The 26088-nt window shown below is 48.1% G+C and overlaps 1 protein-coding gene across 2 annotated transcripts in view; it reads right to left on the minus strand.

Annotated features, from left to right (window-relative positions):
- Window positions 1-3494: 3494 nt before the first annotated feature.
- Window positions 3495-26088, minus strand: part of GRAP (GRB2 related adaptor protein) — a 720202-nt gene continuing 697608 nt past the window's right edge. For both annotated transcript variants that reach the window (XM_085628995.1, XM_085628996.1), the window contains exon 5: window positions 3495-4179. In XM_085628995.1, coding sequence (XP_085485121.1) covers window positions 3997-4179 — 183 coding nt within the window. In that variant the 3' untranslated portion in view covers window positions 3495-3996. The remainder of the gene's footprint in view (window positions 4180-26088) is intronic.

Genomic DNA, 26088 nt, shown 5'->3' on the forward strand with positions numbered 1-26088 from the left:
CGTCCCTCCCCCGACCCCCAGTCCGGTCCCTACACTGAAACACTACCCTGCACAACCCCCTACACTACCCTAAACCCTAAAACACTACCCTACACTGCACAAACACCACAACACTACCCTAAACTCTAAAACACTAATCCCAGCACGTCCCTCCCCCGACCCCCAGTCCGGTCCCTACACTCAAACACTACCCTGCACGACTCCCCAACACTACCCTAAACCCTAAAACACTACCCTACACTACACAAACACCACAACACTACCCTAAACCCTAAAACACTACCCCCAGCACGACCCTCTCCCGACCCCCAGTCCGGTCCCTACACTCAAACACTACCCTGCATGACCCCCCAACACTACCCTAAAACACTACCCTACACTACACAAACACCACAACACTACCCTAAAACACTACCCCCAGCATGACCCTCCCCCGCCCCAGTCCGGTCCCTACACTGAAACACTACCCACAGCACGACCCTCCCCCTACCCCAATCCCCCTTACCTCTCTCTCCTCGTGGTTCATCTCTACTGGTTCCAGCGTCATCTGAGGGGTGGTGCACATCGTTGTGAGGAAACAGAAGTGCCTCAGTTTCCTCACAACGATGTGGATAGCCATTACATCGCATGCATTGTAAAAGCACATGTGATGTAATGGTATGCATAGTAATAGGTACGCGTTGTTACATCGCATGCGTTGTAACGCATGCGATGTAATGACTTGCAGTGAAACATCCGCGTTGTAATGGCTGTTCACCCTCAGAAGGCATCCTTACCGGGGTTTCTAGGGGTGCCATCAGAGGACCAGCAAATATCAACTGCTTAACCAGTCAATCAAATTACCCAGGTCTCATGGTCGCTTGGACTCCCATACTCCTATTGTGTCTTTCAGTAACGTGGGTGCTGCATTGGCACTGCAACCATCTGAATGGGAAAATATCGAGGCCAGCACTACCACTCCACAAACATCTGGGGAGACCAGTGGGGAATTGTGGCTCCAAGGGTCCTTGGGGAAAGGATTTAGTTTTTTGAGTTTTATATAGCCCAAACTAGACCCGAAGATATCAGGTATCAGAGCGCTTTACATAAGCACCAGTTTTGTTACCGATGGACACATTCATTTTTATTAGGCACGGAGAGATTGAGTGATTCCCCCAGAATCACAGGAGGTTGATCGTCGCTGCTGAGACTCAAACCCAGTTCCCCAGCTTCTAGGTCAACCACTCTAGCCGTAAGGCTACATCCTCTTGAAGGAGGAGGAGCAAGGAAGCACAGGTTACACATGAATAAATGGACACTTTCGTCTCTTTATCTGATTGGTCTAGCAACAGTAGTCCCTCATGTGCCTCTGAGTCTGAACTAGAATCAGAGGGTAATTCAGTACAAGGTAATAAGCTAACAAGTTCAATGAAGCAGCTTGAATCAACAGCGCAACAGACTCCCTAAGGTGGAAGCTCATAAGAGCCTTTATCAGTCCCATGGTTCTATCGCTAATGTAATTTGGGGTATTAAAGACACTTACGGTAGCCCATAGTGTGCTATGCATTCAGTTTTAGATCCTAAGGAGGGCCTCAGTATGTTTGAGTTGTGGAAAGGTGACTCTCCCAACAGTGGCTAGACTGGCATTGTGTGGTTCTTCTTATCCGTCCAATATGGCCTTACCAATGAATGGTCCTTTGGAAAAGTATTTGGAATTGTGGGTGTCAAAAGACAAAGACTAAGCAGATCCCATGCTTTGAGAATAACAAGGAAATGGGCAGATTTCTTTCCTTCTAAATCAAGGACAAAAAAATGCAAACGTAATTTGGGGTATTAAAGACAATTCCGGTAGAGGGAAGGTGCCAATACTCTCCTTCAAATTCTGCTTTAGATCCGGGGAATAGCCTCAGTATGTGTGAGTTGTGAAAAAGGTGGCTCTCCCAGTGAAGGGGAGCTTGCTTGGAACCCCAAAGGTATTGAACTGACCCCCACCAATGAACGACAGAGTAGGGGTCACAAAACACCAACGGCGGGTAGGCTGGCATTGCATGGTTCTCCTCATATGTCCAGTATGGCCTCACCAATGCTTCCCTCCTCCAAGGAATCAACTTATAAAAAGTAAGAGAAGAGTGAAGACCAGAATGCCGTGGCTCATGGACCAGATCTACGCGGAGAAGAATCTGGAGAACAATCTCCCCCCTCACTCTCTACCATTTATGAATTAATACAGCAGCATAGAGAGGAATATAGGAAGGATTCTGCCTGGACTAAGGCATCACAAGAGTTAGGTTGTAATTAAAAAAAAGTTCCAAAAATATGGACATTCTTCATAGTCGCCTGAATAAGCTTGAGGTGCAAACTGCACTCTGTATTTAAATAAGACACTGCAAACTCAAAAGGACCACCTTAGGTAAAACTGATCGAAACAGACCAGAAGATCGACGATTTGGAAAACTGCCTGCAGAGGAATAACCTCAGGGTGCTGGGCATATCTGAGGGCATTGAGGGGAAAAGATCCAAGAAAATATATTGTCTATCTTTTCCTCAACTTTCAGATTGGGACATAGATTGCCAAGTTCAAATAGCCCTTAGGTTCCCCTTCCAAATGCCTGACAAAAACCAAGCAGCGCAATATCCTTGTGTGCTATTTTGATATGCATGGGTGATTTCTTTTTTCAACAACTTGTTTTTCAACTGGCAAGCCCATGCAGTCCGGTCAAAGCTCTCGGGGTTAAGTTTTTGGAGAGATCACTCGGGTTTGAGTTCTTTGTGCGATTAGACAGTGGAAAGTTTCTGGCATCTGCAAGAACTTATTCCAACCTTTCAAAAAAACGTATTTGGTTGTGTCTTTGCTTCAACTTGCAAAACTGAGGATCTCATACCAAGGCCATACTTTCTTTTGTCAAGACTTTATGAAAGCAAAATAAGTTCTAAATCGGGGGAGGGTTGTGGGGGGGGCAGCTAGGTAATGTTAGATGATGGATTTTTATTTGGTAGAAATGTATCCTTTCTACAAAGAATGCTTTTTTTCTCTTTCTCCCTTTGGCTGTAGAGGCAGGCCCTTTATAACTGGGGGTGGCTCTTAATAAGCTATGAAGCTATCAGGCATGGCCATTTTCACCTTCTTTCTTTCTTGGTTTTAGTTCCATTGTTTATTCTCTCCCTTTCTGTTCCCTCTTCTCACTCTTGCGACTACCATGGCTCAGGCGGCATCAAAAAGACGATTTTTTCCTTTAGTGTAGGTGGTGTGTTTTTGGGTGGTGGAGGTAAGGAATATTTGCCCTTTGGGAAGTATGATAGAGTTGGGTAGAGGTAGGAAGATGCGGGGTAGGGGAGGGCTTAGAGTAGGAAGGAAAAGGAGGGGGACAACCTGTTGAGTCCTTTAGTCAATGGCTTATTGATGGGCTGCATAAAAAAATTGCCAACACATTTAACCAATACATTGACAATAGATTCTATAAAGTCACATATAGACACACCTTTTATGAAATGTAATGTAAATTAATGCAAAAGTATTTTCTTTTCTGCATATTTAGAACACTCGTCAGTTTTATTGCAAAGTATCTCTCCCCAACAAAGAGGGAAGCGATGCACATTAGAATGAAAATAAAAACAAGAAACACTAGAGGTATTTAAAATTTCAAAAGAGGAGAACATTTGCAGAAATACAACAGAACATTTCAGCTTTACAGATAATACCAAAACATTAAGCACTTTTTTTGGTTTCCTGGAAGCAGGGTTCAGGAAACCATGAGGGCCAGATCCAATTATTGTACACCCCAAGCATGGACATTCCTAAAAATCCCATAGATCTCAATGAATACTCGTCTGAGGATTGGAGGAAAAGACAGTTCTGCAGGTAACCCCAGCTAGAGTCACGAATGGTATGCTATAGTCCACTCTGGCCACTGTGTATGGACTTCATCTCAAAATCCCAAACATGTCAAAGGTCATCCATCACCTGACCATTGGGTGAAAACAAGTTGATTTTGATTTTAAAGACAGCCATCCACTGCCTCACATATGCACTGGGTTGATGTAATTGCGGGGAAAGGTTCCCACTCTGCCACCAATGCGCCCCTTCCACCAATTGGGATCAGAGCATTCCAGCACCTCGATGATGTCTCCTCGGTTGAAGGGAAGCTCAGTAGCGTCTTGGGAGGTAAAGTCGAACTGGGCCTGGACAAACTTGACTCTTGGCTGAGGGACAGAAAGAAACCAGGTATAAAATGAAAAAGGGTTCAACAGTATGGCAGCTCATGCAAGTCAAAAATCATATTCACTCCTGCCTAGAGACACACAAATCTGTCAGTGCCCATTAATATGTTTTTATATTCCATGCCTTTGTCTTCGATTTTGGACTGTGTGCTTCACAGAGCTGCGTGGGAAGTACCTGAAGGTTCAATGAACACGTTAATAGTACAAAGCTAATTTGTGTAGACTGATCTAATATAAGAATATATGCATGGGCCGTTTCATCCTAGGCAAACACTGTGTTCATACAATAATCCCCATTTATGACTGAAAATGCCTGTAATGAGACCGGTGGACATTAATAGGTGCTAGGAAATTTATGGTATATCTGTCTAGCCACTTTTCCTATGTGGATCCTGGGATAACAAGACACTCTCTCTTGATGGGGAATGCTGAAATAAGGCTGTGTCAGAAGTATACTCTAACAACTGTACCTTCTGCTGAAAACCTAAAACGCCCTTTAGGAAAATACAGAAAAAGTACCCACTTGCAGTTTAAAATTAAGACAGTGATGTCCTTAGATGCTACAGGATTTTTTTTATTCAATTAGCAATATAAGTTGGTAGAACAGTACATTACATGAAACCTTATCTATACTGGGGTAGCCACCAGCTTTGGAACACTGTTTCCACATAATGATTACATGAGGGCTCCTTGTCTCCCTATCATCTCACCCCCAGCATCCTCCTAGCCCGTGTTTATTAGAAATCAGTGTACTTTGTTCGAGGGCAGGCATGCAATCTACGTATGAGCATTGAAGGGTAAATATTGAGAGGGATTTATCCAACAGAACTTGATATTGAAGTGACATTGGAAAAAGGCGTTAAAAGTGCTCCACTTCTGGTTTAAGTAACTTGTTTCTGAGGTATTACCATCATAAACAAGCACTCGCAAAGCCAGTATGTCTGGCACTGGGAGTCTGGTGCAATGGTTACAGTTTGATTTTTTATTCCAAATAAATGCCACAAAAATAAAAAACGAAAACATGCCACCTCCTCTATGTGGTGGACATACGCATTCCATAAAAACGAATTTAAAAAATACCCATCCCATATGAACATGAGAACTTGTGTTTGCTTGTGTAATTGTTTTTAAGGTTTTTTTTCCATTATTGTATGTATAAGTATTTTCCAACAATATCAATTGCAGCTTAATTCTAAGGCAAAACCAGCACAATCCATTGGAGTTCCACTGAGAAACACAAAATTGCCACTTCCACAGGTGGAAACAGACCACACAGTAATTCTACAATATTTCAGGACACCCAGTCAGCCTAACAAGTGAAGCATATTAATGCATAGAACAGTGTTACCGCTCTAGTGGGGAATCTCATTTCAAGCAGCTCCGGCAGCAAGCACTCAAAAGCAGTCAAGCCAGGCATACCCATCACTATCACTTTAAATTAAAGGGGGAGGGGAGCACAGTGACATTATTCCATGGAAGGGTGGAAAGAAGAAAGAACACTCTACCTGAAAGTGGTTCAATTGATTTGAGAGGAAGGGGGCAGATGCAAAGGATAAGCACAGTAGGAAAAGCAAAGTAAACCAGATGTGGGTAAGTAGGGGAGGGGACTTGGCAGCCTCCCGTACGGGCACAAAACAAAGTAAGCATTTGCAAAGCCAACAGATCTGGCTTTAATACGTCAATGTATGGAATAACAGGTATGCACAAATGCTGCTTATCACTTTGTAGCCTGCAATACTGGCTTTAGCCATGCAGAAAAAATAGTAGAACGTAAATTCTTACAGTATACAATGCATATAGGAGATAAAAAATTGAATGTGATAAACAGAGTGATATTTGAGTGTATTCTTTGGATGTAAAATAGTCCCATATGCATTACAATGGAATCACTTACTGGAAGGTGGAATGATACACCAAATAATCAATAAAACGAGGTGAGAGAGTAATAATTCACTGGATGGAGCCAAAGCCCAATCTATAGATTTCAAAATAATGGTAATAATGTATTTTGCAGACTGTTGCACTGTAAATGCAGACGTATAAATATAGAAGACAGAATGTAGAGAAGGAGGGAAGAGGGAAGAAGGGGAAGGAGTAGGACTGACAGCACAGTGGTAAAAAATACGTAGGGGTTGGGTGATCTTCCTTGCCTTCACAAGAAAGAAAAGAGCAAAACAAAAAGATGAATGAATGTCTCTGCATGTAAAGAAAAAGAAGGATATATGGAACCCAGTCAGTCAGTCAAAAGTCTTTATTCGGTTTAAGTGCAAACCATAAAAGCATGCTACAATATAATGTATAAAAAACACTTAAAAGATACAGGTTTCATTTTGAATAATCGATAGCACCTAAAAACATATAAAAACAGCTGAATATACAATTTAAAAAAGAGAAACAATTCCATTTTAAAAGCATTTAAAAGAGGACACAATTCAATTCCTCAGAAATCTAATAACAACAGATAAAAAATTTGCAATGTTAAAAGTTTCCCAAACATCGGTTAACATTTGAAGGTGGTGAAGAGCAGGTCTCACCTGCACAAAGCCTTTGTTTTTTAAAATCGGGAGTAAGAAGCGTTTCCTGATATCAATAAAGTTCTCACAGAAGAAAAGAAAGTGTGTGACATCCTGTGGTGAAAAATTATCACAGGAACAAGGGCCGAGATCCTCTACCCTTTTCCAATCTTTCTTTTCTCCAAACAGTAGATGTAATTGATTTAGTCTAAATCTAGTCAATAAAAAACGGTGATTAGCATTTGTGACATATCCTAGGTATGGTTCCATGGATGGTGTTGTTTTACATAGCTGGTGAGCCCTGACAGTTACCTTTGCCAGCTCATTCCCTTCCCGATCCATAGTAGCTATGTGCATAAAAGTTTCCTTACACCATTTTATGTCTCCCTTTACTAGAGCTTCTGGTGACTGGTATAATTCAGGTCGGCCCAACTTTATTGCCAGTTTCTGAATGTATTTCAACCAGGGTATGCATAACCCATAATCTAGTGACATACAATCTTTCATGATCGTACGATTGAGCTGTAGATCCGGGTTTAACCAAATGCTGATCCATTTCAATAATGGGGCCACAGCAATAGAGTCTTCTACAAAACCAATTCCAAGCTCCTGATGGGTATTATAATTAGCAGTTGAAATCGGAACTGATAGGAGGTTTTTTAAAAACCTATCCTCAACAATCTGTATACTTTTAACATTTTTAATGCCCCATACCTCGGCTCCATACATTGCTAGAGAGAAGCATTTGGCTCTATATACTTGAATAAGGGCCTTCATTGGCCTGGCACCTAACTTCCTAGCAAAACCTAAAACAGCCACAGTCGCTCTGGATAAAACAAACTTTTTTGCTGTTATTTGGGTTACCCAGGAACCTTGATCATCGAAAAGAACGCCCAAGTAAGGGAATGATGATACCCTGGATAATGGATGGCCCCCACATTTAAAGGTTTTAATCTTTGAGGATTTTGGTCCAATGGCCATTACATGCGATTTTGAGAAATTGACAGTAAGGTCCAACGCCTTCATAAAACCTGCAAATGAATCTAACAATAGCTGAAAGCCCACCCCCGTTCTTGCAAGTAAGGCGGCATCATCCGCGTATAAAAGTGCGGGAATTAGGCATTTCCCTGCACGCGGAATATCATTACATGAAGTGATTAAGGCATTATCTAATTTATTTATATATAGGGTAAAGAGCAGGGGTGCCAAAATGCACCCCTGTCTAACTCCATTAGATATGGGTATGTCTTCTGTACAGTTGCCCAATTGGTCATACCGGACCTTGGCCGATAAGTCCCTGTGTAAATCAGCTAAGAAGTAGACGATGTTTTTGTCTACTCCATAGGATAGGAGCAAGGACCACAGTTTTGACCTATTTACACGGTCAAAGGTCGATGACAGGTCCATAAAGGCTACTAATAAGACTCCCTTCTTGGCCACCGTGTATTTGCCTATTAATAGTTGCAGGTTAAGACATTGGTCTATGGTACCCATCCCTTTTCTGAATCCAAACTGAGCCATGGAGAGTGTTCCTGATTCCTCTAATCAACCAGTCAGTTGTGCAAGGACCACCCTACCCAGTACTTTCACAGAAGAATCTATTAGGGATATTGGGCGATAGCAACTCGGGTCACCTCTGTCGCCTTTTTTATATATGGGTATTATAACCGATTTCGCCCAAGTGGGAGGAAGACCCAATTGACAGGCATTAACAAAGACATTAAATAAAATTTTGGACCAAGTTTTTATGTCTGATTTGAAAAGGTCTGCCGGGACTCCATCGGGTCCCGGAGCCTTATTACTTGTCATTTGCATGATGGCATGTGTAACTTCTAGTTCTGTAAAGGACAAAGTATAGTTCTCCAAGTTTAGAGTAGGGGCCACCCTTATCCCATCTCCATCATACACCTGTTTAAAATGACTAAACCATTTTTTCTCTTGAATACCGCAGTCAAGCTCATTATTACTTTTGCCATGAAAAAAAGGCTTATTGACCACGGACCAAAATTTGGCACTATTTTTAATTACATCTATAGATAAAAGTTCATTCCATGCTTCCTCCCTGATTTCATTTTTACGCTTACTCTGAGCCTTTTTATAAGCTTTCCTAAGTACAGCGATTTCCGCTTTGTCAGATGGCACAGCTTTCAATGCTCTCATTAACTCCCGTTGGGCTATTGAGCAATTGTGATCAAACCATTTCTCCCCATTCATGGGTTGCCCCTCCCATACTTTTTTAAGGTCACTATTGACCTGGGAACAAATTTTGCCATAGGCTGCCAGGACCTCATCGCCAGTGATCCCGTCTTTCAAACAGGTAGACATTTCATCCCCAACCTTTCCCAACAAATTTTCATTGAAGTCCTTTGGTACCACTCGGCACCATTTCAGACGACGTGTTTGGTCAGTGGGCCTTACATCCAAAATTCCAGCAGCGAGAGTGTCAAATTCTCTTTTCCTTAAGTCGTCAGACAAGGTCACCTGGACAGGATTATGATCACCATAAGTAGACCAATTGACCTTGTACTGACTCACACTGTCTACTAGAATTGTACTTACAAAAATATAATCAATAGTGGAGCCCAAGCCACTTCCTTTGTATGTTGGGATATCAACTGTATGATTAGCGGGATAGACCAAAGCATTTTCAGCGAGGAGCTCCTCTAGGTACATGCCCTGCGGGGTATGTTCAAAATGAGTATTTTCTTGGTTTGATGGACCTAAACTGTCCCACACAAAACAATTGCTTAAACAACGATGAACATTAAAATCACCAAGCACTATAACCGAATAGGGATTCTTATTATTATCATTATACGTTTCCAAGAAATCATATAGACTGACTAAATGTTCATTTGGCGTACTCTTAGCAAAAGAATTATAAAAATTGACAATAAGCTAGTTCCCGTTTGAGTTAGTTTGAATTTCCACTGCGAGGCAATAAGGCGAACCTGTCTCCACTTTACTATAGGTACCCTCAAGTTTCAATGAGATGAGGGTTAAGAGTCCGCCTTTTGCCCTCCCCCTACAAGAGGCCACCGCAGCTGACCAGAAAGCAGAATACCCATCCAACAAAAAGGTATTTTCCGTGTCCCAGGTCTCTTGTAGCCCAATAATTTCACAACCTAATAAGCAGTCCCTCCACAGGGGATCTTGTGCTTTACTGTTAAGCCCGGCTATATTCCAGCTAAGGACCCTCGTACTTAAAATCTGGGATGGCACTCCAACTGAGCTATCCATATTTCCATCATTAACATTCCTCTCTATAGTCATAACATTTAGGGTGCCCTCAGCCCCCGTAAATAATTGGATTTCATTTATCCCCTGGTCCTCCTCCATGGTCAGAATGGGAGCTTCCGTAATGGATATAGGAAGATCCCAATCAAAATCAAGTCAATCATTTGAGTCTAAGTCACTCAGAGGTTGAAAACGATTAAATGTAGCAACACCATGGAGAAACTGCCCTTCAGTGCTGAATACTCTGCCCCTAGAGGGATCATTAATAGATTGCTTTGTTTGATGCCTATAAAAATATCCCAGTGGGTGGAGAGTAATACCCTGGTCAGTATGTGGGAGCAAGGAAGCTCTTAATAGAGCATTATTAACTAAGAATGGATTACTGAAGTTTATTATGACACAGTCCCCCTTAGTGTTCTTACGTGAGTGCCCTATCCATGAGACTCTCCTGGCAGTTAATATCTGATGTGATAATTGTACAGGGAACCCACACTGTTTATTTAACCACGAAACAGATTTATTCTTAAGAGATTCGTGGGATTCTGATTTATTTATCAAGTCACCGTCCAGTAAGGGTGGGACATTAGTCAACACTGCCACAAAAGGGGCACACTCAGGGGGTAAATCTGGTTGTGCACCCACCGTGCGCGTAATCCTGGTTTCCCTCTTGCTCTTTGGGCAAATGTCTAAAGGTGTGGTTTTATTTACTACTGTCATGGGTACAACAACTGGGGATTCGGCTGGATTTGATGCTTCCTTGGGGGACTTGTGTGACTCAATGGTTCGGCAAGTACCCCCAGCTGCAGTACTAGCTTTTACAGATGAATTACTGCGAGGACCCAGAAGGTTTCGTAGACTTTCAATTTCTGCCGATAGTTCACCAATTTTAGTTACTAGGGGTTCGACTATCTTTTCTTTTTTTTTTTTTTTTAAACTCTTTTTATTATACATAAAAACATAACAAGGTCACATACGAAGACTTGGGTCATAAGGAGAGCAGGTTTGTTACAGCACCGGCCACGCAAACGACAGTGTAGTACTAGACAAATTAACCTTTGGTCTGAGCATAGGCTAGATTCACTCTTTGATCTCCAAGCCGGATAATCGGGCCTGCGGAGGCTCACAAATGTCACCTCTGTAGGTGTTCCAAAGCGCCCACACCTCCCCCCACTTTCTGGGGCACCCCCTTGCCGTGTATACCGTCTTCTCCTGCAGCATACACCAGTCCATGTCTTTCTGCCAGTCCACCGATTTCGGCAGCCGCGCTGCACCCCACAGTCGGGCTATGTTCCTTTTGGCCACCATTTGCCCGAGCGTGACCCAGAGCCTCCCCCGTGTAGATAAGTCCGTGGGTTCCCATATGTTCAGGAGACAGCGCTTCGCCTCTGTGCGAAGGTCCACCTCCCACACTTCCCCCATGCAGGACACAACTCGCCTCCAGAACCGGTGCACCCCGGGGCACTCCCACAAGATATGGAAAAAGGAGCCCGTCGCCCCACACCCACGCCGGCAGAGCCCCTCCCCGCCCCCCCATCGCCTGAAGTCTTGTGCAAGAAACGTATACTCTGTGCAATATTTTAAGCTGCACAAGTCGGAGTCTAGCCGATATCGCCACCTCCCTTGGGGACGCCAGAGCGGCAACCCACTCCTCATCGTCAATTTCAAGTCCATCGGCCACCCACTTCTCCCTCAGGGAGTCGAGTGGATCTGGGGGGTTATTTACCAGCTTTTTGTACGTGAGTGAGATGGCATGCTCTGGCAGGTGCCCGTCGAGCAGCCGATCCTCGAGCGGGGAGGCCTGCGGGGGTCGAGTCCCGGGTGGAATGTTCGCCTGGAGGGAGTGTCTAATCTGCAGGTACCGGAAATACTCCGTAGGCGCCAAGTCGTACGTTTCCTGCAGGTAGGCAAAGGATCTAACCCCCTCGGATCCCCACAGGTCCTTCACCTGGGAGATCCCGATAAGGTCCCAGCTACGTAACCCCTTTGTGTGCCCCAGGCTTCCCAATTTCTCCGACGCCCACAAGGGGGTGGCCATGGTCAAAGTGTTAGACCAGCCCAGCTTGCGGTGGGCCGCGTGCCATAGTTGCACCGAATGCTTCGTCGGGCCGGTAAGCTGGTACTTGCCGGGTTTAGAGTACAGCGCGACCTCATAATTCCCCCCCGGGAGTAACCACCTGTCCATCCCGTAGCCTGGGTCATTCCCAGCACTATACGTCCCCTGGTTGATCGCCGAAAGGTGTGCGGCCCAATAGTACTTGCGGATATCTGGGAGGGCTATCCCCCCATCGTACCATCCCAACGTGAGTTTCCGCAACGCTATCTGGGCGCGCCCGCCCAAAGGAGCGCACGCTGCGCCGCCTCTATAGCCACAAAGTAGGAATTGGGCACTAAGTCTGGGTAGTTTTGGAGGGCGTATAGAAATCTGGGGAGCGCCATCATTTTAAAGAGGGCCGCCCGACCCAGCAGGGACAATGGGATTTTCTGCCACGAAACCGAGTCGCTTTGAAACCGCCGCAGCGGCGGCAGTAAGTTCTTTCCATACCGTAGAGTCCTATCCAGGGTGACAAACACTCCAAGGTACCTGAAGCCGTCCTCCGCGACAGTGAGCGGGCAGCTGTCGGGAAGCCTGGGGGGGCCGCCATGTAGGACATAAAGGACGGATTTGGTCCAATTTATGCGGAACCCTGAGTTGCGACCGAAACTTGTAAATATATCCATTGCCGCCACTAGAGATCTCCGCGGGTGGGACAAGTAGAGGAGGACATCATCGGCGTATAGCGAGATTTTATCCTCCCAGCCGTCCGTCCAGCGCAACCCTGTAAGTTGGATATCCTGTCGGATCCACGCCGCCAGCAGCTCAAGGGCGAGCGCAAAGAGGAGAGGAGAGAGCGGGCACCCCTGTCTGGTGCCCCTCTCCAGGGCGAAAACCTCCGAAACCCTGTTGTTGACCACCACCTGGGCCAGGGGCTCCGAGTAGAGAAGGCGAACCCATGCCGCAAAGCGGGGGCCGAAGCCCAATTTACGCAGTACCGCCATCATGTACGGCCATTCGAGGGTGTCGAAGGCCATGGTTGCATCAAGCGACACCACCACTGCGTCTTCTCGGATCGTGTGGCACCTACCCAATACACCGTTCAGGCGGCGAATGTTTAGTGCCGTATTGCGATGCGGCATGAAGCCGGACTGATCAGGGTGTACCAGCGTGGGGAGGACGGAGAGAAGCCTATTGGCGAGAGTTTTCGCTAGTATTTTCGGCTCGGCATTGAGCAGTGAGATCGGTCGATACGATGAGCAGGCGTCTCTCGGCTTCCCTTCCTTCGGTATTGGCACTATAGTGGCGAGGCGCTGCTCGCGCGGCAAGCTCCCCGCCTCCGCGCTTTCCTCAAACATACGAAGGAGGTGCACGCTAAGAGCATCGGGCTTCAGCTTGTAGAGCTCGATCGGCAGACCATTCGGTCCAAGTGCTTTACCCGGGCGGAGGTCCACAATCGCACCCTGCAGCTCCTCAGCACCGAGAGGGGCCTCTAGGGCCTCACGGTCGGCCTCCGACAGGCAGGGCATGCGAATATCTGCGAGCAGTTCATCAGAGTCCTCCTCCGGACGATCGACCCCTTACTGTATATCTGTCGATAATGCCCTGCGAATTCCGCCGCTATCTCTCGGGGCCCCGTTAGCACGTCCCCCGATGCCGTAAGAATCTCCGGCACCACAGTAGCGGCCCTTTGTTTTTTTTCCAGCCAGGCAATAAGCTTGCCCGCTTTGTCGCCCTGGTCGTATATCCTGCCTACCTTGTGTTGAAGGGCTGTCTGAGCAGCGTGCGTGACCAGCTCATTATACTCTGCGGTTTTGAGGCGCAACCGGTGTCGCACCCCCGGGTCAGCGTCCGCGCACGCGGTCTCCTCAAGAGCCCGAAGGTCCGTCTCCGCCGAGGTGATTTGCGCCACCCGTTCCTTGCGGCTGCCTGAGTTGGCCGAAAGGGCCTCTCCCCGCAGCACCGTTTTAAAGGCCTCCCACAGGGTGACCGCGGAGGTAGTCGACCCGACGTTAAGCTCGAAGTATTGCTCGATAGCGCCGGCCAACTTTTTCCGGATGTCCTCACTCCTGAGGCGCCAGGCGGGTATGGGCAAAACACAACCCTCCCGGTACCCCCCCCCCGCAAGGTGCACGGAAACCGGGGAGTGATCAGATATGCCGCGCTCCAGAAGGGCGGCTTCCCGGACAGTCATGTCAGGCTGTGAGAAAGTCAATATGTAGTCTAGGCGGGAGAAAGAGTGATGAGGGCCAGAGTGGAAAGTAAAGCGTCTGCTTGTGGGATGCAACAGCTGCCAGCTGTCCGTGAGCCCGAAGGCGTCGAGGAAGTCTGCCAGCCACCGCTGCCCCCGCGGTGTTTCCCTAGGGGGTTGTCTGTCAAGGGTTCCAGAGATCACTGCGTTAAAGTCACCCCCGATGATCACCGCCCCGTCCGGGAGGGAGAGCAGGAGCCTACCGAGGTCCACATACGCCTGAGTCTGGAGGCCCGGGGGGATGTAAGCAGAGAGGAGATTCCACCGGCGGCCAGCCCATCTCCCCGACAAGCCCGCAAAGCGGCCCAGTGGGTCCGTCTCTATGTGATCAATGTGCAGTGGCAGGGCCCGGTGAAGCAGAATCCCCACCCCCCGAGAGCCGGAGGTGAAGCCAGAGTGCACCGCCAGAGTATACCCCCATCTGTTGAGGGCCTGGCATGCGTTTCCCATTAAGTGCGTTTCCTGCAGTAACACTACATCTGGGAGGTGGCGCTTGATAAACAGTAGGACAATAGTACGCTTGAGCCCATTGCCCAGACCATTAACGTTCCAGCTAAGAACCCGGAGGCTATCTTCCCGGCTACTAGCCATACCCATTACTGTAGGAGCCCACCTGTCTGCGAGTGCCGGCACCGCCTTCCCGCCCCTCCATATCATCAGTGTGTGACCAGAACAACCTTCTACCCACCCCCCCCTCCCACCCACCCCCCAACCGCTCAAAACAAGAGACATAGCAATAAGGACTGCCCAACGTGGGTCCGTCCCGGTTCGTATTCCCGACCCAGCCAGAACCGCTGTAACATCCCACCAAACATACCCCCCCACCCCGCTCCCTGCTCCGCAGGTTTTAAACTACCCACCGCCCCAATTAGCAGAGCGCCTGTCGCCCAACCCACCCCGGAGAGAGTAACCGCCCCCCCCCCGGGAGAACTCTGTTTAGGGAGTACGTAGGCCGGCCCCAACTCCAGCCGCCATAACCGTGTGTTCCCAGACCCATGGTCCCCTGAGTGAGCAATGAAAACCAGGATCAGTCTCAAAACCAGTTAGGGAGGGAGCGACAAGGGCCGCATCACCACCCATCCACATCAACCAGGACCCCGGTAGACGCCCTATACCTTACTGTTCCGTATGTCTAGGTCCTGTGTGTGGCAGTCTCAACGTGCCGCAGCGTCCGTAGGCGAGTCCCAGCGGGGGCTATTCGATCTGGACCTCCACGACCCCTGACTCTGTGCAGCTCGCGCCGCTCCACCGTCCACTGAGCCAGGGGACGCTGCTCCCCTCTGCGGCGTGTGTTCACGATCGTGCCCCCGTCGCACCTCCGTCGCATCAAGCCACTCCTGGACCGCCGCCGGCGAGGTGAAGAAATGCGATTTGCCGTCCGCGATGATTTTCAGTTTGGCGGGGAAGAACATCATGTATTTTACGCCCCGGTCCCGGAGTGCCGCTTTCACGCCCAGGAACGAGCGGCGCTCCTGCTGAACTCGCAGCGTGAAGTCAGGGAAGAATCTGATGGTGGCCCCTTCGTGCTGGAGATCGCCTTTCTGCCTGGCCACCTGTAAGATGGCGTCCCTGTCACGATAGTTCAATATTTTAGCGATGATTGTCCGCGGCGGCGCCCCTGGCCTGGGTCTAGGGAGCGGGGCGCGGTGAGCCCGCTCGATGGTGAAGAGCTTTGAGAGTCGTCCGGGCTTTAAATGATGCAGAATGAGATCCTCCAGAAAGAGCTCTACGCTGCACCCCTCCATTCCCTCCGGCACACCTACGACGCAGATGTTGCTCCTTCGGGCCCTCCCTTCCTGGTCCTCGATGCGAAGGGCCATTTGACGATGCTGGAGGACAAGCTCGTTAATGCGCCCCTCAAGTCGTTTCTCTGAGGCCTGCAGTGCCTTTATGTCCACCTCATTAGCTTTAGACCGCTCCGTAGTTTTGCCAAGGTCCGTGCGCAGCAAATTAACCTCAATCGAGATCTTGTCCATCTTTGTTTCAAGGTTAGTACCTAGCGTCTGTATCGCGGCCATAATGGAGGACAGGGAGGGTTCTGCGCGTTCCACAGCTGTCTCCATCGTCGCCCCAGACTGCGCCTGGCCGGTGGGTACCGCGTATTTGTCCAATTTGTTGGTTTGTGTGGGTTTCCCCACCTTCGGGCGCATGGTGGGTGTCGCCCTCTGCTTCGCCAAGGGTCGCGGCTCAGCCCGAGCGCCGGCGGGCACCCCCTGCCTCTGGCTTCACCTCCTCTCCGCCCGGTCGATGCAACCTTCCCGCCACACCGGCCGGCCACGTCGCCGCCGTAGAGCCACCAGCGCAGCCAGCCCACCACGCCGCTGTCCGCTGTCCTCCGCAGGCCCTGCCGCCCGCCGCCGTTTGCCGCCGCTGAAGGGCTCCCTCGGACGTTGGGCAGAGGGCGCGGGTGTGCTCCCACCGCACCCCCGGTACAGGCCCCACCGGTTCACCTGCGCCACCTCCAGCCGGTCCACCTCCCGGCCTCTTCTCATGCAGCGGTATCAATCCCTCGGGGCAGGCCTGTCTCTCCGCTTCGCCCTGGACCTCAGTCGTGCCTCAGGCGCTCCGGCTCCCCCCGCAGGCTAGCAAGTCCGTGTGCCGAGCTCCACCCTGGAGCCCAGCCCGCCGTAGGCGCCCGCCACCACAGGCCGGGCCGGGAGGCGTACAATACTGTCCCCGCTTCTGTGTGCTCACCAGGGCTCCCAGCCGGCAGTCAGGTGTCAGGCCGCGATGTCCCGCAGCGAAATCTCAGACGCCGCCCGCGATGTTCCGCTCTGCGGCCGCCGCACCCACGATGCAGGCCTCACGCCGGGACCTCAGGCAGCGGCCCTCCCGCGTCTCGGGTTCCAGCCGCTCACCAGCGTCCCCGCGGCACTAGCCGTCACCGCCGCCGGTCCTCTTGCAGCCCCCGGACGCCGCTCCACGCGCTGAGCAGTCGCGCTACACTTCAGGGAGGTGGCGCTGCAAGTTTGATGCGCGCCACCCGGAGAAATGGACGGATATCCTCGGGAAACACGGTGGGCTCGGCGGAGCTCCGACTCTAGGCGGCCATCGTTGTCGGCGCCTGGCCACGCCCCCCCGGGTTCGACTATCTTAAGAATTTTAGCCTCCATAATGCCAACCAGACAGTCTAATTGGTCAGGATCTATTATTGTTTTGGGGTTATTTGGTGGAACTTCCCTCAGGGTATCCCCAGTTATGGGCACAGGGCCTATTTTTTTATGACTACTTCGACCACCTCCCCGTTTAGATTGTATGTGTTTACGGGGTCTCAGGACTCTCTGGATTACCGGAACCAAAGACTCCTCTAATGGAGCCTCATTAATGTCTTTTGGGACGTCCATATTAGCTTCGATCAACTCTAAATCGGAAGAAAGAGGAGTTAAATCTACCAGAGTTGCCAGGCCGTGATTTTCAATACTGCAACTCGCACCATGAAATGGCGGAGATAATGTAGTGGGCGTACTGATCAGTAAAGGGGAAATGGTGGTGGGAGTGGAGCCCTGGCCTAGTGATTTGTGTCTTTCACTATTTATTTTAGTGACGACTTTTACTAGATAATTATCTAGTGTTGTAGCAGTGGAAGATTTGTTTCCTAACGTGGATTTCGACATGTTCATGGATACCTCGGGATATGTTAAAAATTTAATTAAACAATACCAGGCTCTGATGACGCCTACACAAAATAAGAGTTAGCCAAAATAATACAATTAAAAAACATCAAGCACTTTCTTATCCTGCAAAATGACACCTCAGTTCGTGGGACAGTACAGTACAGTTCACCAGGTCCTGCCAATCTAAGATGAATACCTGACACCTTAGTAATGTGGCCCGTCCCGGCCTCACTCGGTCCTCTGAGGGCCACAGAGGGCCCGCCCTTTGCCCGGTCGCCGCCCGCGCGCGTCCCGCGCCGCGTTGAGCCTGTGTGATTTTTAAACTAGCTGGGCGCGGGCTGATCTCGTCACAGCCGGGCGACCAGCAACAGGGCCTCTGGGTATTGTAGTTCGCCGGCCGTTTCCCTCACGGCGTTTCCGGGGCAGTAGCAGAGCTCTAATTCTCCCCTGCACTGGCCGTTCCCCTCACGGCGATAGCAGGAGCAAGGTGGCAGGGTCACAAGTAAGGTCCTCAGATTGCGCGTCCCGCGCCGCGTTGAGCCTGTGTGATTTTTAAACTAGCTGGGCGCGGGCTGATCTCGTCACAGCCGGGCGCCCAGCAACAGGGCCTCTGGGTATTGTAGTTCGCCGGCCGTTTCCCTCACGGCGTTTCCGGGGTAGTAGCAGAGCTCTAATTCTCCCCTGCACTGGCCGTTCCCCTCACGGCGATAGCAGGAGCAAGGTGGCAGGGTGACAAGTAAGGTCCTCAGATTGCGCGTCCCGCGCCGCGTGAGCCTGTGTGATTTTTAAACTAGCTGGGCGCGGGCTGATCTCGTCACAGCCGGGCGCTCAGCAACAGGGCCTCTGGGTATTGTAGTTCGCCGGCCGTTTCCCTCACGGCGTTTCCGGGGCAGTAGCAGAGCTCTAATTCTCCCCTGCACTGGCCGTTCCCCTCACGGCGATAGCAGGAGCAAGGTGGCAGGGTCACAAGTAAGGTCCTCAGATTGCGCGTCCCCATTGAGAAAAAGAACTTATTGAAAGTTTTTTCTTTCTGTTTCAACAATTCTTAATCAAGCAGTTCATAGAACACCAATATACTTGGAGTACGGACATCCCATATTCTAGATGCTACATGCAGGCAATATAAAAAACGGACAAAATAAAATGTGAGGAGCATCAGGGAGTGTCCCATTTGCAAAAAGGCTAGTGAACTATATATATATCCTGGGCTCATTTTTCTCCCATATTAAAAGTGATGCACCGCCGGTGCAAGGGGCTTGTAAATAAGCCCCACTGTTTGTAGATAAGGGGACACTGGCTAGGGAGATTTTGGGAGAAAGCAAGACATTTCTCCAGTATATACCTGTGTGTTGGGAACGTACCTAAGTCTTGTGGCCTATAAAAACGACCACCACATACAAACTGAATGGAAATTTGGGGCTTGAGGAAAGAGAGCCCTTTTGGAAGCTTGTATGAAACCATATGGAGTGGTGGTGGAATGGAGAGCCTTCGTCTACTACTAGGCTATCCAGTTCCATACCTAATAGGTGGCGTGGTCCGGGCAACTGAGGAATGCATGTGTTTCTTAATAAAAGATAGTAGGGAGTAAAAATTCAACTTCATATTTTGTAGCTATTGGTCTGACGGCAAAGGATTATTTAAGCGTTTTACTAAACAGGACCAGAAAGCCACTGTAGGGTGAGATAAGGGGTGGGAGGTGTGGACATTTGAGCGATTTGGGCCAAGAAAATTACTAAAATTCAACTGGTATCGCAAGGGTACTTTTACCTTGTATAGAGTGAACAAAGAATGTGACACATAGAACGAACTTTGTGGCATATTTAATAAGAAATGGTATAGCGCAGCGCTGCAAGCAATTTAGCAACGCCACGCTGCATCATTTTAAAAAAACGCAGAGATGCACTGTATTCACAAGAATATGGTCATCCCTGTGTTTTTGCTTGCGCTGGCGCTAACAAAGCTGCCTCACACCAATGCAGACACCCAGGTGCCTGAGTTGCAGGGATGATTGTTTGTGTGCAGGAAGGGACATCTTCCTGCGTTTATGAGCATGGAGGGACACCTTCCTGGACATAAACAATCATTAAGGGTGATTTGCTCTCTTTATGTGCTGCAGAATGCAGCACACATACAAAGAGCAAATAACAAGGTGAAATAAAATTATTTCTCCTTGCTGCACCTCTCTAACGCCTGCCTATCCGTTGGCGTTACTTTTTGGCGCTGCCTCAGATTTACAGAACCATGTCAATCTGGGGCAGTGTCAAAAAGCGATGGGTGTTGTGGTGGAACGCCCACAGCAACACCGATTGCATACACATTTGATGCAGAAAACTGCATTAAAGGGTACGATATTTACAATTCGGCGTTAAGCCACGCAAAGTGGCTTTGCACTGAATTGTAAATATGGAGCAGGGCATTGCGCCACAGTAGCATCGTAAAAAATGATGCTCTGGTGATGCAATGCCCTGTAAATATGCCCCTTTGTTTGGTAATAGGGGAAGGGGGGATATAGATTGGGTTTATATGCGGTGTTGATGTTCTGCCATGATCAATGAAGACAAAGTGTCATAAAGTGCCCCTAAATCAAGTCAATGACAGAAAAATGGTCATTAAGTTTGTGTATGGCATATTCATGTCCCACCACACTCATCACTTCTCGGAACCAGTCAGAGTCTGTCAGATTAATCAGACATTTCGAGGGTTGTAATATGCAGTTTCATTAGAGCAGTTGTGAACCACCTTCTCCAATGAGGGGATACCCCTGTAACACATGGCATGCAATGCAACATGACTGAGGAGGTGGAGATAGGAACATGGTGGCCCCAGGATGCTTTCTTTGCTGGCCAGATCTGTACCCAATAGTAAGAAAGGAAAGAAAAGGACCACAACGTATAGAATTTCACAACCTGCTTGAAGACAGTGCCAGCAGTTCTTCTTGTGTTGGCCAACTGGACTTTCTGTGGTGTCCAGTGCCATAAATGCACGATTTTCAAGTAACTGAATTTCAGTTTACCCCCCTCTGAGGCTTCCGTCATGCATGGACAGTAATGCAAACAAGTGCTTGTTGGATAATTGAAGTTATAGCTTCTTTTGCCATCAAGCTTTGAGTGTCAGCTGCAGTTGTTGAGGACAGTAAATCAATAATGGTGCCATACTGTCCAGAGACCAATCCGATAAATTGTCTTCAAGTTTAGTGGCGGATGTATGGGGGATCCCTGGGCTGCCTTTTATACAATAGGATATCCGAAAGAATCACCAAAGGTATCAAGAGTTTAGGATGAAGTCAGCACAGAGCTCCTGGAAAGATTTTCAACACCTAATCTTGATCATATTATGAATTGTTTTGATGTCTGATGTTTTCTCCAAGGAATTCATGTCTGCAGATGCTGCATCTTGTATTGCTCTATAAGGGGACCGTAGAGTGAGTATAGCACTTCATTTTGAACAGTCTATGAATGGAGCGCCTCATGTGGACTGTCAACTGCAAAATAGGATTATAGTTTTCAGAGGCCTTAGAAGTGTCACTGTTTCCTAGGTCTACATCACCCATCACAGATAGTAAGTGTCTCTCGATTTCCACCCAGAAGGGCCTACTCCATCATGCTGGTAAGAGATGAGTAATATATGTAAATTAGTGTTTTAAGTTACACATCTTCATGTGTGGCAAATGTAGTCCACCACATAGTGTTATAGCTTGTAGTTTGGATGCCATGAGATTGGGCCTAGTGGGGTCCAAATCAGTCTCTTAATTGATGAATTAATTTCTGATATGACAAGAGCATGCCAAATATCTAATTAAAGCTCTGTGCTGTGGTATTTTTCATGTTTGTACCCTTCTCGTAGGGTTAGCTGTAGGTTAGACCACCATGAAAACTGACTAACCTTTTTTGTAACAAGGCTCTAATGTGCTTTAATACCATGCCTTTTGGACCTCAGTTCACAAGGATTCCCAGATTGTTTACATTTTGGGGGACCTATCAGAATAGGTAATCACCCAACCCTGCTCTGGCAGCGAACTTAGACACTAGGGGGCATTTTTATAACTAAAGTGGCGAAGTGCGACGTGAAGCCAAGAAGGCTAACGCTGCACTATGCCACTTTAGAAATACAGGACTGCACCATATTTACAACAAAACGGTGCAGCCCTGCGTTTCTCCCTGCACTGGCACTACATTTAGCTGCATAGCGCCAACGTGGGAATGATTGCTTATGTGCAGGAAGGTGTCCCTTCCTGCAAATAAACAATCATAAATGGTGACTTGTAACTTCTATGTGTGCTGCTTTGTGCAGCACACATAGAAGTTGCAACTCGTCATTTTTAAAATGATTGTTTATGTGCAGGAAGGGAAACCTTCCTGCACATAAACAATAATACATGGTGTTTTGCTGTTTTTATGTGTGCTCCACAAGACAGCACACATAGAAACAGCTAAAACAAGGAGAAATAAAGCATTTCTCCTTGTTTCGCCATGTTGAGACCAGGTTTTCCCTGGTCTTAATTTTGGCGCTGACCCATATTTAAACCACCCTTGTAAATATGGGGCAGCATCAAATTCAATGGGTGTTGCCGTGGAACGCCCACTGCAACACCCATTGCCCATCCCTTTAACGCTAAGTATAGCGTGAAAGGTTGCCTTATTTACAAGGTGGCGTTAAGACACCTTAAAAAGCAACGGGGTGGGGGTGGACGGGGAAGAAACAACTTGGATGGGAAGAATAAAGAAGACAATACTAACTGGATCACAGTGCGCTGTGAATGGAGAACATAAGGACATTAATCAAAGGAAGTCAATCAGTACTTGGTCTATGAGCCAAACAAGTGACATCAGCAAAGTCTGGCCAATTAGGAGTCAGCAAAGAAGAGTGGGAATGAAGCCAACTAATGGGGAGGAATGGGTGGTCTCGACGTCTCGCAGTGACGGTGCACGCACTGTTGGCAGTGAGACCTAAGAAAGGACCTGCAAGAGGGTGATAAAGAGACAGGAAGCGAAGTTATCCCAAAGACAGAGGCATGAGGTGGAATCAAAACAAGGCAGTCGTGGTTGTCAGAAACTCTGACACTCAGCAACACTGGCGGTGGACTCTGAAGAGAAGATTTGGGCCGCTGTCCCTATTTATTCATTTCAAAACAATTAAGTACTGCTCCTAGCGTAGACAAGCTGCCAGGCCAGACATTTTTGGTTGGAGTGCGGAGCTGTTGTCTGTGGCGTGTTTGCCCAAGGGAACAGCTGATGACGCTATAGGCGTCTTTCTCTCGTGCTTCGTTTTAATTTTGCAAACTCAGCTGTCTGAGCAAACCCCAGAATGCACTTCTTCGGCAGCTGCACGCGCGCCTTGTGCACGTGCCTCCTCCGTTTTATTGCAGAATTACCTCATCATACCCAGTATCTGAAGAACGCTTTATCCCAAGGCGGTTACTCAGAAAATTAATAGTAAAAGAAACAGAACTGTAAGATGTATTCGTTTTAATAAGTAGGAATCGACTCGTATGATTATGAGGCTTGATCTTTGTTCATCTTGAGCCTGGTTTTAGAGCGTTGCTGAAAATTATTTAAACTCAGCACTATTCAAGCGCATATCCATTTATGTTTAGTTGCAAGAGCCACTGGGTTTGAGCGGTTTGAGCAGCAGACGGACTGTTAGATACATAAACGATCACACACGCATATGTTGGTGTGAATGTGTGATTATATAAAGTATATTTTACACATACAACAACAAGGAAATCACCCCAACTTGTTCAGATACAAGAGTCCTTTGTCTTTGTGGCTCTTCTAAAAACAACCTGTTGCTTCCCTAATGACTTAATTCCTGTGAGGCAATCCACCTCGGCACCAACACTAAGGGCCCCACTTTAGCCAAACACGCTACACAATTTATAATATGCCATTTGCCCATCCACTGTAACATGGCACTGGCTGGTAACTCCACCACCTCTCTCCTGTGAGTGCGACCCAGATGGGTCCTAATTACGTTCAAAACTGGACAGGAAACCAAAATAAAGACTGGCAAAATGTTCTAACCCACCCCACACCACAAAAGGAGGTAACTAGAATAGGGCCACGGGGCAGGCTTGGGTCATGGCCGCCCACCCAGCTCTGACAGGACGGCCTCCTGGATGCACCTTTTTCAAGATCTCTGGTACCACTAATAAGTGGGTAGTGGAAGAAAGTAAGGAATGTGCTGGAGCGCACAATGTAGAATGTTGTCATATAAAGTAGGGGGCTCTACTGACCAGGGTTTTGAAACAAGTACAAAGGCTCCTAAACATCGGGGGCCACATTTGCGAGGCCCTAGCTGCACTTTTGTGCCCCCGGAGTGTCACTTTTTTGACGGTCCGTGGCGCAATGTGCCGGAGCATATTTACAAGGACAACATGCGAAGCCACTTTGCGTGGTTTTTCATGGCCTTGTAAATATGTGACCTTTTCACGCAGAACAGTGCATAAAAGCGGCGTTCCATGGGTGTTACTGCGGGTGTACCTATGCAACACCCATGGAATCTGAAGCATTCCCAGATTTATGAGGAATCGTAAACCTGGGAATGCTTCAGATTCTAACACCACCCCAGTGGTGGCGTTAGGGAGGCGCAACGAGGAGAAATATCCTTGTTTCTTCTTGTTTTCCCCTCCTTCTATGTGTGCTGCATTTTTTGAGGAACACATAGAAATAAGAAAACAACACCTCTCCTGATTGTTTTTGTGCAGGAGGGTGTCCCTTCCTGCACAAAAACAATCACCACTACAACGCAGACACCCTTGCCCCACGGCGCAAGGGTGCCGGTGTTGGCGCACGGCAGCCCACTGTGCGCCCACGCAGGGGAAAAGGACAGGAATGCGCAGAATCTCATAGATACGGCGCATTCCTGCCCTTTTCTTTTGACGCAGGGCAGCGCAACAAGATTCCTTGCGGCGCTGTCCTGCACCAAAACCTCATATATGAAGCCCTGAGCATTCACGAACCAGCAGTCACTGCAGCCCATGAACATGTCTCGGGACAGGGGTCTCCTAGGGAAATTTAAGAAGACAAGCTGCTGTGTTCTGAACCAATTCAAGTGAGTGAACTCTCGAAGAAGGAAGCCCTAGAAACAAGGCATTAGCATAGTTCCACCGAGAACCAACTATGACCTGGAGAATGTTGCAGTGTATGCTCAGGCAAATATGGGCGGATTTTCTTTAAAACTTTCAACTGAAAAACACACAGACTACACAAAAACGTGGCCACCCTGGTTAAAACAAAAATGTGTCCTCAAAGTGGATTCCTCACTTTTTTCTCCATCTTTGTAGGAGTGGGACATTAGACCAATGCATCTGGCCCCCAACTAGACAACCAAATTGATGGAGGGCCCCCAGTAGCGCAACCTGTACCTGTATTCAATATCAGTCAGTTATGGCTCATCAAATCAGACAAAGCAGCAAAGCAGCTATAAAACTTCCTCCACGTCAGATATGTCTTCCCATCCAGCCTAAAGGTAAGTTCGGTATCATCAGCATCGCTCAAACATGGCATGCTGGAAAATCCTATGATTCTTATAAATGAAGCCACATATAGATTGAAAATATGGGGCTTAATATGGAGTCCTGGGTAGCTCCACTACACAACAATAAGGAGCATGAGTGGTTAGGAGGCATTATTACCATGTGACTCTAGTCTGATTAAAAAAAAGCTTAGATTCAGGTGAGAGCCTTCCCTCGGTTCTTGTCGCATGCAGCATAGCTATTAGCGCTGCATGCGACACAGAGTCAAAGGCCCCTACGTGTTAACGGCCGCAGGAAGTTCAAGGCTCCTATAGCTGCTTGATTCAGAAGTGTTCAGAGTTAATTTTGAACCATCCCAAGGCAACCTGTCTTCTAGGATGAGGCAGAATGCAGCACACACGGAAAAAGGAAAACTGAGGAGAAATAAAGGTATTTCTCCTCGTTGTGCCTCCCTTACACCCCCCCACCCGGGGAGGTGTACGTTTTTGGCGCTGCCTCAGAGTTATGATTCCTCGTAAATCTGGGTCATTGCTAAAAAGCCATGGGTGTTGCTGGGAACGCCCACAGCAACACACATTGCACGCCCCTTCAATGCAGAAAACTGTGTTTAATGGAAACTATAATTACAAGGCTGCATTAAGCCACGCAAAGTGGCTTAATGCTGCCTGGGAAAATGGAACAGACCCCTGCGCCACTGGAGTGCTGCAAAAAGTGACAGTCCGGTAGCGTAGCCTCATTGTAAATGAGGCCCTGGTAATGTTGCTATA

This window comes from Triturus cristatus, chromosome 10, assembly GCF_964204655.1.
Source record: "Triturus cristatus chromosome 10, aTriCri1.1, whole genome shotgun sequence".
NCBI lineage: Eukaryota > Metazoa > Chordata > Amphibia > Caudata > Salamandridae > Triturus > Triturus cristatus.